The sequence below is a fragment of the Zalophus californianus genome, chromosome 5 (genome assembly GCF_009762305.2).
Source record: "Zalophus californianus isolate mZalCal1 chromosome 5, mZalCal1.pri.v2, whole genome shotgun sequence".
Taxonomy (NCBI): Eukaryota; Metazoa; Chordata; class Mammalia; order Carnivora; family Otariidae; genus Zalophus; species Zalophus californianus.
In genome coordinates, this window is record NC_045599.1 from 111,964,491 (window position 1) to 111,978,272 (window position 13,782).

The 13,782-nt window shown below is 42.1% G+C and overlaps 1 protein-coding gene across 4 annotated transcripts; it reads left to right on the plus strand.

The window, feature by feature from the left end:
- The first annotated feature begins 1,269 nt into the window (after nt 1-1,269).
- Nucleotides 1,270-10,818, plus strand: RBM22 (RNA binding motif protein 22). 4 transcript variants are annotated; one of them, XM_035727776.1, is made up of 12 exons: nt 1,421-1,462; nt 1,912-1,965; nt 2,136-2,178; nt 2,912-2,941; nt 3,570-3,702; nt 4,989-5,089; nt 5,191-5,363; nt 6,397-6,597; nt 7,771-7,935; nt 8,688-8,776; nt 9,015-9,146; nt 10,196-10,818. In XM_035727776.1, exons 5-12 carry the CDS (start codon nt 3,618-3,620, stop codon nt 10,324-10,326), a joined length of 1,077 nt encoding a protein of 358 aa, XP_035583669.1. In that variant the 5' UTR covers nt 1,421-1,462; nt 1,912-1,965; nt 2,136-2,178; nt 2,912-2,941; nt 3,570-3,617; the 3' UTR covers nt 10,327-10,818. The 4 variants fall into 4 exon arrangements, with proteins under 4 accessions (XP_027462419.1, XP_027462418.1, XP_027462417.1 ...); XM_027606617.2 differs by lacking the exon at nt 2,136-2,178 and having other exon boundaries at nt 1,274-1,462; nt 10,423-10,818; XM_027606616.2 differs by lacking the exon at nt 2,136-2,178 and having other exon boundaries at nt 1,277-1,462.
- Nucleotides 10,819-13,782: the final 2,964 nt, after the last annotated feature.

Sequence of the window (13,782 nt, forward strand, 5' to 3'; positions counted from 1 at the left end):
TCAGTCAGAAGAGCATGTGACTTGATCTCGGGGTCATGAGTTTGAGCCCCATGTAGGGTGCAGAGATTACTTAAATAAAAATTTTAAAAACTGTAAAAAAAAAAAAAGAATTTGCAAAAGATAACAGACCATAGGGGCACCTGGCTGGCTCAGTCAGTAGAGCATGTGACTCTTGATCTTGAGGTTCTGGGTTCGAGCCCCAGGCTGGGCATAAAGTTTACTTAAAAATAAAAAATAAGAAAGGGGTGCCTGGGTGGCTCAATTGGTTAAGCATCTGACTCTTGACTTCAGCTCAGGTCTTGATCGCAGGGTTGTGAGATCGAGCCCTGAATCCAGCTCTGCGCTGGGCATGGAGCTTGCTTAAGATTCTCTCTCCCTCTACCCCTACCCCCCCACTAAGAAAAAATAAAATCTTTTTTAAAAAGGTAACAAACCATAGATTCAAGAAACTCAGATAAATCCAATAACTTTCTCATCCGGGAAAATATATACTTACATTTGATCAAGTAATCCCCCTCTTTTGTATTTAAAATGAAAACGTATGTCCATACAACATGTATGTGAATGTTATGATGGCTTTATTTATATTCACGAAATCTGGAACAACTCAAATGTCTATCATCTGGGAATATGGATTTTTTAAATCCCCCTGGTTCATTATACTTCTTAGTAATAGAAAGGAACAAATTACTGATACATGTAACAATATGGATTTGTGGCTTCATTTTTAGTTCCATGACAAGAAGTTACTTAATTTCTCTAAATTTCAGTTTGCTTTTCTATAAAAAAAAAGGGGGGGGGACAATCATACTTGCCTAGAGGGTAGTGGTTGCCAGATAAAATATAGGACATCCAGCTAAATTCGACTTTCAGATAAACGAGTCATTTTTTAGTATAAATATGTTTGGGACATATTTATACTAAAATATGGTTTGTTGTTTATCTGAACTTCAACTTTAACGAGACCTTCTGTGTTTTTGTTTGCTAAAGCTGGCAACCTTACAGAGAAATTGTGAGAATTAAGATACTGGTACAGCAAGACGTTCGCTCACCATTAGGCATAATAAGCGTTCCATGGGAGCAAACGCTGTTTTAATCCCAGTCCCTCATTCCTTACTTTTTCCTTTATTTTTTTGCTCCATTTAAAATAAATCAACTGTTCTTGTGGCTCTTCTTCCCAAACAGGGACCAACTTGAAGAGAGCAGCAGGTTTCAACCCACTAGCACTCCCAACTGTTAAGCGAAGAAATTCCAGGTGACGTCATGACGCACAAGGACCGCCCCCAAGGGCGCCCACGACGCATAAATAAGACGTCAACGGGCCGGGAGCCTGCCTCGGGGTCTGACGGGATTGTGGCGGTCCTCTTTCCCAACTCGGAAGCCACCGCTGCCTCCAGACGCTCTCAAGATGGCGACCTCTCTGGGATCCAACACTTACAACAGGCAGAACTGGGAGGATGCGGTGAGTATGCCTGCCGGAGGAGGACAGAGAGAGGCGGCGGAGTCGGGCCTCCTTCGGGCAGGCAGGGCCGTGGTTATGGAGCGGCCGAGGGAATTCCGGGCAGGAGCCAACGCTGCGGCCTAGCTGGGCCAGAGCGGGAGGCTGGAGGGCGGCCCTCCTCCTCCGGGCTTGGAGGGAGGGGGCTTAGCCAGGGTCTCGGACCAGCCCGCTTCCCACCCCTGCCCTCTCCACTGACTTCGAGCTGGTCTTTTCTCCCGCCACCTGCCGGAAGTGCAGACAGCGCCCCCTCCCGCGACCCGGCCCGTCCTGGACCTCGGGTTCCTGCCCTACCCTGTCCCCCACCCTCGCTCCTCGCCTCCCCTCCCCCCCGTCCCCCGTCCCCAAGAGTGTGGCAGAGATGGCAGGGTCTTCGGAGCCTGGCTCTCAACCAGATTTCCCATTTTCACCAGGACTTCCCCATTCTGTGTCAAACGTGTCTTGGAGAAAACCCATATATCCGAATGGTGAGTGATCGCGTGTGAAAAGGGAGTTTATTCAGGTTCTGTCAATGTTGTGGTATTTGCACGCTGTCCGTGAAATGCTTCTCTTAGCCAAGCCAAAGTATTGATGCTCCTTTACTAACCGAAAGCATAGGACGATTTGCAAAGGACTGTCATGCTTATTCTGTTTTTAGAACTCAGCAGCAGTCCTGCGATGTAGGAGTCCTAATATAACAGGTAATATTTGTTCAGCATTTATTTACCTAACAGTTAGGTCTGTTAACCAGAGGCAGAGACAGTTACGTCTTTTCAATATGGCAAGTAAGGAGTGGAGCTTGGATTTAAATTCAGATATGCTGACTCCAGGAAACTTAGCAAGGTAGGAGGAGAACCAGGACTAAATTAAGTGTCCTGACTCCTAATCAAATGCCTTTTGGCCACTGCACCTTCTAGTCTCTTTAACGTAAGGTAACCCCATCCTTATAAATGAGGGTAAAATAATCAGTAATTAACATTTAATAATTAGAATAGGGCTATGTTGTGATCGATCTCAGAGATCTTCATTGACTCTATATAGAGTATCTGACAAGATGGGTCTATAGGAGTTACCCCTGACTAACTTGTAAAATGGGCTGGCCAGAGCTATGTCCTCCGTGATTTGAGGACTGTAGAAACTGTTAGGAATTTTAATTCCTAGGGAGAGAACTTGGGAGCCAGAAGTGAACCTAAGAATTGTGGCAATGGAAAGATACATATTAACTTAGAGCCAAAGATTCTTAAGAGGTTATGATTCATAGTAGCTGGTTAGAATATATCTCCTCTCTCGCCCCTCCAGTAGTGATCCATCACCACCACCTTATTAAGATGCCGGGGATCTACAGACACATTTCTTGGGTTGTCTTTATGGAAGGAGCAGACATCTAGTTTTTGTTTTTCTGTAACTTGCTCTTTTCAATTTTTTCTGTTTCAGACCAAAGAGAAGTATGGGAAGGAATGTAAAGTAAGTATGTCTGTTAAAGAATAATGATTTAATTTATTTTCCTTTTCTTTTCAACTTGCTGGGCTTTGAGGTTCTCCAATAAAAGCCAGTGCTACACAGACTTTCATATATCATTTGTATACTAATTGACTGTTAACAGTTTAGTGTGAGAGGTAAGAAAGTGAGCCCTTTAATGTAAAGGTTCTTAACCTGGTGTCTGTGGATGGGCTTTGAACCCTCTTGAGATGATATACTGAGTGTTGTCTGACAATGCACATAAGGATTTTAGCAGAGGAGGAAGGTCATAGCTGGCATAAGATTCTTAAAGGAGTATATGGCACTCCCCATTGCCCCCTCAAAAAGATTAATGGTCATATTATTAGTGGTGGTTGTCTCTAGTGTGGGGAGGACTTTGACTCTTTAATATTTCATTTCTGTACTATGCGAATTTTTTAACTCCTGGGGAAGGGTGTTATAAATGGGATTGAAACATCAGATGGTATTTAGACTACATAATTGCTAAGGTCTCTTTTAAACCCTAGATTCAAGGATCTTTTCTTTCAGTCTCCCATTGTTATTAAATCTTCAGGCCTTAATTGTCCAGATCAGAACGATTAACACTCTTTGACTCTTAATTTTGTTTTCCCAGATCTGTGCCAGACCATTCACAGTGTTTCGTTGGTGCCCCGGGGTCCGCATGCGTTTCAAGAAAACTGAAGTGTGCCAAACTTGCAGTAAATTGAAGAATGTCTGTCAGACCTGCCTCTTGGACCTGGAGTACGGTATGTTTGCCCTATCTAACAGGTCTGAAAGCATGCAGGTGCCCGTGCCCTAGACGACAAACCAGTCTTTTTCTTTTCCCATTTCTCACCCCATCTCTGGTTCTGACCCCACTTTGGAGGGCCTGCTGTGCTCTACTTTCCGTAGAAGAGGAGAATCATACTAGGCCATTCTAGAGCCCTTCTGAGTAACAGGAAGAACTTAAGGAAAAGTTGGGAATTAATCAGAACTAGCCCAAATCTTTCTCATATATATCCCTATAGCCAAAGTGAGGGAAAGGCATCGTTCCTATGATAGGTAATTGCTTTGCCTTGGGCTTCTTTCAAGATTCAGAGCTCTTTCCCACAATCCCTACCAGAAGCATTGGCTAATTATGTTTTAGATTTTTCTCTGAACTGTGTTTTTAGGACTGATATACTGTAACTGCTACTATTTTTAAGAGTAACTGCTTTGGGAGTGATTTTTTTTTAACTAAAAGTGACTTTTTGTTAATGAGAAAAATAATTTTTCAACAAGAATTTCTATACAAGAAAAGGGAAAATACAAGTTTATATATATGTGAAGTTCAGAAAGACAGCTGCTAATCAAAGTTCTGGTCACATATTGTTTAATATTATTTATATATTTGTTAAAAGAAGTGTTCTGCTTCTGGAAGACTGTGATCCTTACATGCCTGTGACTATCCAGAGGACCTATAAGGATAACTCACTTTTGGGGCACCTGGGTGGCTCAGTCACTTAAGTGTCTGCCTTTGGCTCAGGTCATGATCCCGTGGTCCTGGGATCAAGCTCCACATCTGGCTCCCTGCTCAGTGGGGAGCCTGCTTCTCCCTCTCCCTGTACCTGCTTGTGCATGTGCGTGCATGTGTGCTCTCTTTCTCTCTCTCTCTCTGTGTCAAATAAATACGTACATACATACTTAAAAAAAAAAAACCCACTTTTTACACTTATTTAAATAAACGCTGTTCTAGTAAAAGCTATTATTTATTATTTAAGCCATTATTTATTAATTACAGGTCAAGTTTGACTGTAACCAAATGTTGTTCATCTAAAATATGTTCTAAAACATTGATTTCAAATTTCATGACAGCTCAGGAATTTGGACAGTTTCATAGAATACTCTGTGGTAGTTTTGGCCTGATGGTAATAAAGATTTTGAATAAAAATAAAGCCTCCAATACCTAGGAAGCTGGAGAAGGGAATAATGATGTTGTATTCCATGTGCAGGTTCGGTATGGATTTGTTTTAAAATATATCTTGAAGTTTTTTCCTCTTTTCCTTTGTACTAGGGCTGCCCATCCAGGTTCGTGATGCAGGATTGTCTTTTAAGGATGACATGCCAAAGTCAGATGTCAACAAAGAGTACTACACACAGAATATGGAGAGAGAAGTATGCTGTCACTTTCTTGATGTAATTTTATATTTGGTAGAATCCTAGTGATTTTACACAGTCTATAAAATTTATCTTTGGAACTTGTCGTTCCTTTATAGATTTCTAACTCTGATGGAACGCGGCCGGTTGGCATGTTGGGGAAAGCCACCTCCACCAGTGACATGTTGCTCAAGCTGGCCCGGACCACACCGTACTACAAGAGGAATCGACCCCACATTTGCTCCTTCTGGGTAAAAGGAGAATGTAAGAGAGGAGAGGAATGTCCATACAGGCAAGAACTGAATTGGCACTTTCATTATTGGCTTTCAGATGATTAGTCATTTAAGAAATGGGAGGTGCTAGTTTAAAGTATTTCTGATTTAACATCTACAAGTATATACAACTAGTATGATAGATGTCATGTCTTAGGGCTATTACATTTAGAAGAGCTTGTTGAAATTGTTGTTTTTATTTGTAATGGGACTTTTACTCATAACTAGGCCTTGGGAAACTAAGTTGTTATACCATATAATACAGATGTTGACTCTAAAGGTAAGTCATCATTGTCATGGTATAACTAGCTTGAATCTCAGTGTATAGTTGAAGTCCAGTGAAGGCCAGGCCTCTAAAGGGTGTGTGAGTATGTTTCAGTCAAGACTGCCGAGCATCTGGACTAGGAGTTTTTTTTTTTTAAGATTTTACTTATTTATTTGACAGAGAGAGGGAGATAGTGAGAGCAGGAACACAAGCAGGGGGAGTGGGAGAGGGAGTAGCAGGCTTCCTGCTGAGCAGGGAGCCCGATGCGGGGCTTGATCCCGGGACCCTGGGACCATGACCTGAGCCGAAGGCAGACGCTTAACGACTGCACCACCCAGGCGCCCCTGGACTAGGAGTTCTTAACTTGAGGTTGGTTAACCCCACACCCACAAAAAAAAATTATGCTTTTTTCTGGGGCTGGTCCATTAGCTTTAACGAGACTCTCAGTGGCATGCAGGACCTCAGATACATTAAGAAACATTTACTGAGAGAAGGGGAACCATGTTTTGGTTACTTCTTGTTTTGGAGCGGATTGTGCCAAAAGCATTTCTTGATTAAACTCTGTTACCTTAGATGGCCATTTAAATGGCTTTTAGGAGGCTGGCAAGTTTTTGTGTGATATAGTAAATCCTTTGGTATTAGCTCTGTCTTGATAATTGTGTTTTGGTGTGGCCGTGGTTTCTAGTTCAGAAGGCATTTCCGGTATGTGTATGTAGCTACTGTTGGGTGATACCTGTAAATTCTTTTCCTTTTTTCACCTTTATGTGCTGTTCTTTCCTGAACCATAGACATGAGAAGCCAACAGATCCAGATGACCCCCTTGCTGATCAGAACATTAAAGACCGATATTATGGTATCAATGACCCTGTGGCAGATAAGCTTCTAAAGCGGGCTTCAACAATGCCTCGTCTGGACCCACCAGAGGACAAGACTATCACCACACTGTATGTTGGTGGTCTGGGTGATACCATTACTGAGACTGATCTAAGGTTTGTAGATAAAATTTTATGAGCTCTTTCTGCTTTTAACTGCCCTGGAATACTTTTTTAGCAAAAACACAGCAAGCATGATAATTCTGTACAAAGTACATTTTTCTTTAGCCACTCTATAGTTAGTATCATGCCAACTAGAATTTTTATAAAATTATCCTTTCCGATGCCAAAGTGGTAATGTTCATCAACAGTGCTTGCTTAGTCCTTGCGTATAGTAATGATTACGTGAGATTCTTTTTTTTTTTTTGGAGAGAGGGCACGTGAGCAGGGAGCAGGGGGATGAGGGGCAGAGAGGGAGAGAGAGAATCTTAAGCAGGCTCCACGCTCAGCATGTCACTGACACGGGGCTCAGTCTCACAACCTTGAGATCATGACCTGAGCCTAAATCAAGAGTTGGACGCTTAACTAACTGAGCCACCAAGGCTCCCCTATGTGAGATTCTATTTGACCTAATAGCCAATTAGAATTTTTAAAATATGGCACATATCCAAGTATGATTAATTATGTCAAGGAGGGAGAACTTGGCAATTATAAAGCTCTTACAGTTTAAATTGTTGACTTTTTAAAGAGATTTGTATTTGCTGTATTTGTATTATCCTTGGCTTGTATTTTGCTTGGCTAGATGAGACATCTGGATAGATAGTGATGGAAATTACCTCTTGCAAAGAGATAAATGAAGAAGAGTCTCCTATAAGTATATAACATGCCTTCCATAACCTCTGTTAAACCTGATCTGAGTGAGCTAGACTGTCCCTGCAGTTGGCAGACGTTTCTGTGCTCCTCCTCCTCCCTTTTATTTCGTCATTGTCATCGTTGTCGTTTTACAATCTTAAATTTTTTGAATATTCTTGGTTCATGGGCCATGGGGGCTGTAGTTTGCCAGACCCTTATGTAGGGCTTAGGTCCCTAAGGAACCTGCTGGACCCCTTTTTCCTCCATGGGAAAAATCTCTGAGATGTTTGTAAACCTTTATTTACTCATTATTTTTCTTACTCTTTCAGTAAGTAGCACCCACAGTAGGGCAGGGTACTGGGGGGACTACCTGCTTGTGGTTAGACAGATAACCATGGGGCCACCTGCTTCGTGAGTCAGCGGAAGAGTGAATAATCCATCACAGCCTCCTGGGAGGATACCATTAACTCTCCTGTTTCTCTGCCTGTATCCCTTCAGAAATCACTTCTACCAGTTTGGGGAAATTCGGACGATCACTGTCGTGCAAAGACAGCAGTGTGCATTCATCCAGTTTGCCACGAGGCAGGCTGCAGAGGTGGCTGCAGAGAAGTCATTTAATAAGTTGATTGTCAATGGCCGTAGACTCAACGTGAAATGGGGAAGGTGAGAATTAGACTCTTAAAATTTCTTTATTGAGATTTTCAAGAAAATGTTCCATTATCTGGGGACTAGTATGTTTTTGGTGAATGGATTTAAATCAGTAGGACCGTTAAAAAGATTTTTTCATTTTCTAACACTGCAATCTTGTGGATGTTGGGAAGATCCTGCTTTGGAAATTCATTCAGGGTTTTGATGTAGTAATCTACTCCTTTGAAGGTTCGTGTTTTTTATGACCAGCTATTATAGGCCAAGTGTGATGCCAGGGTATGAAAAGTGGATTTGAGAGTTTACAAATGCCTTAGACCTAGATTCTGCCCTTTAGAGGCCAGTTGTCCAGTGGAGAAGAAAAGCTAATTCAAGTTTTTGAAAGTGATGATTGTGTAAGAGAGACTCAGGTGAAATGCCCTGAAGGTTCAAAGGGAGGACAGGTTTCTGGCTTAGAAGCAGGAAGGAGATCACTAAAAGCAGCGCCCCAGACCAAGTGCTTCCAGTGTGCTAAGTCAGCACTATGCCAAACACACAGAGGTAGCCTCTTCTCGTCCATACAACATTTTCAGCAGATTTTGGATCCAGGTCTTTCTGGCTTTAAAACATTTGCTTTTATCCACTCTGCACTGTGGCCTTTATGGGGAAGGAGTGTTTGCCGAAGATGAGGCAAGAAGCGAAGGATCTCTGCTTGACTAAGAAAATGAGAAGCAGACGTGTGGGAGAAGGTGGGACCAAGTGCTGACATTGTGTGTGTATGTCCCTACCAGGTCCCAAGCAGCCAGAGGAAAAGAAAAAGAGAAGGATGGAACCACAGACTCTGGGATCAAGCTTGAGCCCGTTCCAGGACTGCCAGGAGGTGAGTGCAGACTTTCTGCCCCCCCCCCCCCCCCCCCCCCCGCCCCTGCCCCGTAGCTGGCTGACTTCAGATGCTCACACTGCCCTAATGTTCCTCAGTGTGAGGAGAGACCAGCTGGCTGGGTCTCTGGCTCCTGGAGCAGCCCTTCTCTGTCAGCAGGAGCCCAGGACTTATAGGAGGGGAAACAGTGTTGCACCGTTGTCTTCCCTCCAACTGTTGGCTCTTTTCTGTTCTCCAGCTCTTCCTCCTCCTCCTGCAGCAGAAGAAGAAGCCTCTGCCAACTACTTCAACCTCCCCCCGAGTGGTCCTCCAGCTGTGGTGAACATTGCACTGCCGCCACCCCCTGGTATTGCCCCGCCCCCACCCCCAGGTAACATCCATCGTCCTTCTCAGTAGATAGGTCTAGCTTAGCCCAGAAAAATCCTTGTGAGAGTCCTGTCTTCGCACCTCATTATCATGTCTAAATCCTTTGAATTTCCCCCATAGAAGTTTGCAAGTAAACCTGATTTGTTAGGGTCCCTGATCTTTGCTTTTTTTTTCTGGCCTGCCAAGGAGAGGAAAGTTGCCAGAACTAAAGATCTGAGTATATATATAATCAGAATGGGAGTTACTGGATTACAGTTATCTATCATCAGTTTGTCCCCTGTTCTAAACTAAATCCTAACTAATGTCCTAGAGTGTCATTGCTTAAAGTGGATGTGTGTCACTGTACAAAGCATTCATTACCTGTCTATAAGATACAGAGCTTGTGCCTGGATATAAATTCATTAAGAGAGTCTTGTTAGAAAAGTGTGTCAGATGAACTAAACAGGGTGCTTGGTCTTGTAATTAAGTTAAATTTTGGCTCAAGTTACATATGGCTTTATCTTTGGGGGTGGGGAGTGGCAGTAATAAACAGTTCCAGGACCAGCACTTTGTATCGTGCTGCTCTAGAAGCTGTCAGTGACAATGTGAAAAGTGTAGGTCAATCACAAGTGGCCATTTCTCCTGTGGCAGAGTCCCCATCCTCTTTAATGAAGTCCTGGTTTTTGAACACCCTCCATTCTAGGATAAAGCATTGATGTTGGTGGTGACAGGGTCTTGCCTCCGCCTGATTTCTTCCTCCCCTCCCAAATCCTGATTGAATCCTGGCCAGTAGGGGTGGCGTATTTGATAGATACCAGAGGTTCAGATGACATACTAGCAGATACCTTGAGTCCCGTGGAGTTTTCTTTTAACTTGGTGTGAGGGGACAGGTTTGTAAAACCAAGGAAGTACTACAGGTAGACGTTCCTAAGCAAGTCTGTGAACTGACATTTTCTGAAGCCCCTTGTCAGCTTGGTTTCTGTGTAGGTGGTTTTGACCTTAGAAAGACTCAGAGGTTTGAAAGGTTGTCGAGGAAACTGCAAGCCTAACAAATTTGTCCTCTCCCATCTGCAGGTTTTGGGCCACACATGTTCCACCCAATGGGACCACCCCCGCCTTTCATGAGGGCTCCAGGACCAATCCACTATCCTTCTCAGGACCCTCAGAGGATGGGCGCTCATGCCGGCAAACACAGCAGTCCCTAGCACATTATCACCACTCCGGGGCTTTACAGAAGAAAGGGCGCTTAAAAATCCCAGTACATGAATCTTGGAATAAATATATTTTTCCTTCCTTTGTAGTTTCCATGGTAGCTGAATGTGTTCAGATGTGGGCAGTCGGAGAACGACAGCCGTGCTTCCCTACACGTATTCCAAGGATTGATGGACCTCAAATAAGCTGCCATTAACACATCTGGTTACTACTATAACATTACTAATCAAACTTAATGCCTGTTCTCCTTACTTCTATGGCGAACAAGCAACTGGGTGAATTGGAATGTCTAACGGAGTTACCATCCCAATTGTATGTTCATTTTGTATCTTTTTGGGGGGGAAAAAATTGACCTGCAGTAAAATCTTTTTGACCATTTTTATGTCCATTGGGTATTTTTCCTTTTATCATCTGCAAAAAGATTACTAGTACTAATCATTGTAGTGGCATGAGTGTGATTTAACACTTCAGAAGTCACCATTAAAGAGACAAGTAGAAACCGGCACCCAGCACAGCCCAGATCTTTTCTTACCTCTCCTTTCCTCATTTATTACTAAAGGAATCTGACAGATAGTTTTACCTCTCTGTGCTACCAAAACAAGACAAAAACAAAAACTGCTTTTTAATTCCCGTCAATTGGATGGAATTGGATCCAGGTCTTTCTGGCTTTAAAACATTTGCTTTGGAAATGTTTCTGGAAACAGAAATGTCATGGAGCTGCGTATTATTGAAGAAATCTGGTGTCTGGGATGAACTTACTTTAAAGAGCTTCCTGTAAAACACGTGAGCAAACTGAGCCGAAAGGCACCGGCGCGTGTTGGAAGACCTGTGACCTGCAGCTAGCTGGGACTGTCACCTCTAGCATTCACCTTCGTGTGTCTTCAGTGTCACGTCTTCAGCCCCTGCTTCTGGCCAGGGCACTCTGTTTGGTCTTAGAATGGTCTTAGAATGTTTGGATATAACTGAATTGTAGATGGTAAAAATAATTGGATGTTGTATTGTGTTTTTTGTTTTTAAAAAATTAAAACGGGTCAATTTTCCAAACGTTGTCATAGGCTTATTTCTAGATTTTTGTTTTCCTTATCCTTTGGTAGCTCACCTTGAAGTTGGTAGAAGTTAGAAACCAGTACATTTTTGGCTTTAGACTGTTTTGATTTTTATCTGTGCCCATTTTATGATGGAAAAAAAGGCCCAGGCCATTTTAGTAAGTACTTAAGGGTTTGAGATTGAAATAAGATAATGCACAGAGGGCACTCCGTGCAGAACCTGCCGTGTGGTGGTTGATAAGTGGTAGCTTTAAAAAGTCACTGCCATAGTTTATACAAGTCATTTTAAAGGGAAACAAGCAAAAATTACCTGAAATTCCATTTCTCCAGGAGCCGATTCCGTGTCACTTACCTAAAATATATACTAATGGGGTGGACATAACCCATATAAAACCCATTTTTAGCTTCTCTGGAGAATTTTTTTTTCCTCTAGAAGGCTTCATCGTGGGGGTATTTTTGTTTTTTGTTTTTTTTAAGTTTTTTTAAGTTTTAAAAAAAGGATTTAGAAAATCTGATTTAATTTCTAGTAATACCAAATGTGAATCAATGAGGGTACTTCCAAGTATTTTGACACCATTTTGGGTAGGGTTGAGTTTGTTTTTGTTTTTGGCCTACTTCTGAACATGTAAAAGATTTTTAGCCAATTTGTGAATAAGGTGGATTACATATGGTGTTTTAATAATTGCCAAGTTTATATCTGTACATGTATATATACATATATAAATATATGACTCCAATTGTATATTCTTGCCTTTCTGAGAAGGAGGAGAGTCTAAATTTTGTGCACTGTCTGGCTATGGATATATATTTTTTGAAAAACATAATATGCCAGCATAAATTGAAGTATAGAAATGATGCTCAATCTTTCTTGAGTAAATCAGAATTAAGAGCAATTAGATTTTGACAAAAACTCTTAAGTACTTAACCACCTCCGTTTCCTTTTCCTCTAGGGCACACAGCTGGGGGCACACTTGGTGAAAAGTAACCTTTGCCATTCCCAGACCAGGTCTGTAAAAACATCTCACTTAATCCTATGAGCTCTTTCGCCCTCTGGCTAAATACACTGGAGAATGATGAAGATGGCAGAATCACACAGAAGGAGCCTGGGTTTTCTATCACTGCTTTGAAGATAGAGCATTGTAATGGGAGGAATTTTTGTTATAGTAAACTTTTGAGACCTGGAGATTTATCTGTTACAGCAGCTAGTGTTACTCTAGTAACAGAGATGTAGCTGACCCTCATCACAAAAAAAAAAAAACCATTTTTTTTTTTTATACCGAGTGGTTTAAACAAACAGACTCTGGAGCCAGCTTACTGCGTTCAGATTCTCACTTCAGCACCTCCCAGCTGTGTGCCCTTGGGCACATTACTTAGCCTCTGTCTACTTGTCATAATGCCTCCCCCACCAGCCCTTGTTGCTGCCTGTAGTATTTTGAGGTCCTCCCCTCATGGAGAAGGCTCAAAAGGTACAGCATCATGATAGCTGAACTAATGCAGCTCATGGGGCAAAGAGTGATGTGACAGATGTTTTAGAAGCCAAGTCAGTGAACCAGTGTAATGTCACCTGAAATAAATGGAAGTGAAAGAGCGGTCTAGGATGACCCCCCAGGTCTCTGGTTTGCTCAAATGGGCAGAAGGATGCCTTTTCCTGGCAGAATGATGGGTAGGGGAGGAGAGTGAGATTGGGAAATAGGGGTAGGAGAATGAGTCCAATGTGAGGTTTGGTAAGTTGAAGTTACCTATGAGACCGGTGGCAATTCCCAGCCCAAAAGGAATTGGGGCTTAAGAAAGATCAAGATTTGGGAGTTGGTGATGAAGTAGCATTTGAAGCTCTGGGTGTGGAGTGAAATCCTGCGGGATAGGGATATAGAACATTTGTTCTTAAACTTCAGTAGGTGAGTTCTTTCCATGGGTCTAAGTAAGTGGGTAAGGCAAAGACCACCCTCTGAGAAACACTAGTATAGGACAAAATGGCTTTCTAAGTTTAGATAAAGTTATCCTCCCCAGAGATCCTCTAGTCTTCATATTCTCCATAACATTTTATTATAAAAATTTTCTAACATACAGGAAGGTTGAATGAATTTTACTGTGAGCAATCCTATATGCACTCACTAGATCCACAATTAACATTTGGCAATATTTGCTTCACCACGTATCTGTATTCCTTATGCATCCATCAATCTGTTTTTTTTTGCATTTCAGAGTAAATTGAAGACATCAGTATGCTTCATCTTGAAGCACTTAAACATTTATATAATTAACCCGAGTTCAATATTTATAGATTTTCTAGGTAAAATTTACATAGATTGAAATGCACAGATCTTGAGTATGTTATTCAAGAATTTTGACATTGTATCCATCTATGTGACTCAAATCTCTGGCAAGATGTGGAATGTTACCATC

Bases quoted from the DNA above. Each gene is read 5' to 3' on its own strand.
- RBM22 (XM_027606616.2), top strand. From the start codon at position 1,409: ATGGCGACCTCTCTGGGATCCAACACTTACAACAGGCAGAACTGGGAG. The intron at 3,703-4,988 runs GTATGTTTGCCC...CCTTTGTACTAG, and splicing joins CCTCTTGGACCTGGAGTACG to GGCTGCCCATCCAGGTTCGT. The intron at 9,147-10,195 runs GTAACATCCATC...TCCCATCTGCAG, and splicing joins TGCCCCGCCCCCACCCCCAG to GTTTTGGGCCACACATGTTC.